The sequence below is a fragment of the Xenopus tropicalis genome, chromosome 2 (assembly GCF_000004195.4).
Source record: "Xenopus tropicalis strain Nigerian chromosome 2, UCB_Xtro_10.0, whole genome shotgun sequence".
Classification (NCBI taxonomy): Eukaryota; Metazoa; Chordata; class Amphibia; order Anura; family Pipidae; genus Xenopus; species Xenopus tropicalis.
Window position 1 is genome coordinate 176,335,375 of NC_030678.2, and position 2,063 is coordinate 176,337,437.

Here is a 2,063-nt window from a genome sequence, read left to right on the forward strand (position 1 = left end):
GAACAAAGGGGAGAAATAGATGCTAGCCCTTCTGCTCCTGACCATTTGGCCTACTTCATGGTCATTCCCTATTTCTGAATGGGAACAAAGGGGAGAAATAGATGCTAGCCCTTCTACTATTGACCATTTGGCCTACTTCATGGTCATTCCCTATTTTTGAATGGGAACAAAGGGGAGAAATAGATGCTAGCCCTTCTGCTCCCGACCATTTGGCCTACTTCATGGTCATTCCCTATTTCTGAATGGGAACAAAGGGGAGAAATAGATGCTAGCCCTTCTGCTATTGACCATTTGGCCTACTTCATGGTCATTCCCTATTTTTGAATGGGAACAAAGGGGAGAAATAGATGCTAGCCCTTCTGCTCCCGACCATTTGGCTTACTTCATGGTCATTCCCTATTTTTGAATGGGAACAAAGGGGAGAAATAGATGCTAGCCCTTCTGCTATTGACCATTTGGCCTACTTCATGGTCATTCCCTATTTTTGAATGGGAACAAAGAGGAGAAATAGATGCTAGCCCTTCTGCTCCTGACCATTTGGCCTACTTCATGGTCATTCCCTAGTTTTGAATGGGAACAAAGGGGAGAAATACCTGCTCCCGACCATTTGGCCTACTTCATGGCTATTCCCTATTTCTGAATGGGAAGAAAGAGGAGAAATAGATGGAAGAATAGATGCTAGCATGTAAATAAAAAAAGACTTGGAGAATAAAGAGGTTGGGTGAGGAAAGGAGGAAAAATAATTTAGGGAGTGGGCCTAGGGTCTAAGGCAGTGATCCCCAACCAGTAGCTATGGGGCAACATGTTGCTCACCAACCCCTTGGGTGTTGCTCTCAGTACCCCCAAACCAGGGAGTTATTTTTGAATATTTTTTTAAATTTTGGTTGAATAAAAACAAGATTTAATACTAAATAAAGCCCCCTGTAAGCTGATAGGGTGCCTAGAGGCTGCCTAATAGCCAATCACAGCCCTTATTTGGCTCCTCCATGAACTTTTATGGTGCTTGTGTTGCTCTCCAAGTCTTTTTACATTTGACTGAGGCTCACAAGTAAGAAAGGTTGGGGACCCCTGGTGGGCCCCTGGGGTCCCAGTCTGACCCTGTATAGGTCTTAAGGTGTATGGCCAACTTAGGATATTCATTGGTTGCAAATGAGCTGAACAATCTTCACTCTTATATCCTTTAATTTCAGTCCATAAATCAGGGGGTTCAGCAGAGGGGGGACCACATAGACATAGACAGAGATGAATATCATCAGTGAATAAGGGATATTGTTGAGTGTGATACGATGGAGAATAACCTCAAAGAGCCGATCAGCAATAAAATTAGTGATGGTGATCAAGTGAGGCACGCAGGTCTGTAAGGCCTTTGTTCTAATCTGCTTGGAGGACTTTGTGCAGGCCCATAGAATCATGGCATAAGAGAAGAAAATCAGTGCCGGCATCACCACAAGGAAACCCATGGTGAGGATTAATCCCGAGATTTGGTTCCAGCTTGTATCGATGCAGGAAAGTCTCACTACCGACCAGTTGTCACAGTAGATCTTCACTATAGTTGAGTCGCACAAGGGAAGCCGTAGAGTCAGTATATAATGTACCGTAAATGGCAGGATGGCAGTCAGCCAGGCAGCAATAATCAATCTCAGAACAGTGGGCAAGGACATTATGGCTATATATCTCAGGGGGTAGCAAATACAGATGTAACGATCAAGAGCCATGATGGTGAGTATGGTGAACTCACACCCGGTATATGTGTTCAGGCAGAACGCCTGTATCAAGCACCCCGTATAGGAAATAGTCTGGGTCTCACACAGCAGGTTGATGAAGAGGCTTGGGAAAAATGCAAGGCTGCCATAGAGTCCATTGAGACACAACATGCAAATGAAAATGTACATTGACTCCTGTAGACCTCTGTTCAGCAAAACAGCAGCAATGATTGCAACGTTTGAGGTCACCACGATCACAAAGCCACCCAAGACCAAGATGCTGTAGAGATATCTCATTGACCTCAACTCACCAAAGCCAAGCTTAAGTACAGCCGGAGTGGAGTATGTCACATTCAACAT

General features: G+C 44.5%; 1 protein-coding gene across 1 annotated transcript; it reads right to left on the reverse strand.

Annotated features, from left to right (window-relative positions):
• Positions 1-1,136: 1,136 nt before the first annotated feature.
• Positions 1,137-2,063, reverse strand: LOC100485036 (olfactory receptor 51E1). The gene has a single exon (XM_002941557.2). It carries the CDS (start codon positions 2,061-2,063, stop codon positions 1,137-1,139), a length of 927 nt encoding a protein of 308 aa, XP_002941603.2.

Excerpts from the sequence above, each read along its gene's own strand:
- LOC100485036 (XM_002941557.2), bottom strand. The coding sequence starts at position 2,063 with ATGTTGAATGTGACATACTCCACTCCGGCTGTACTTAAGCTTGGCTTT.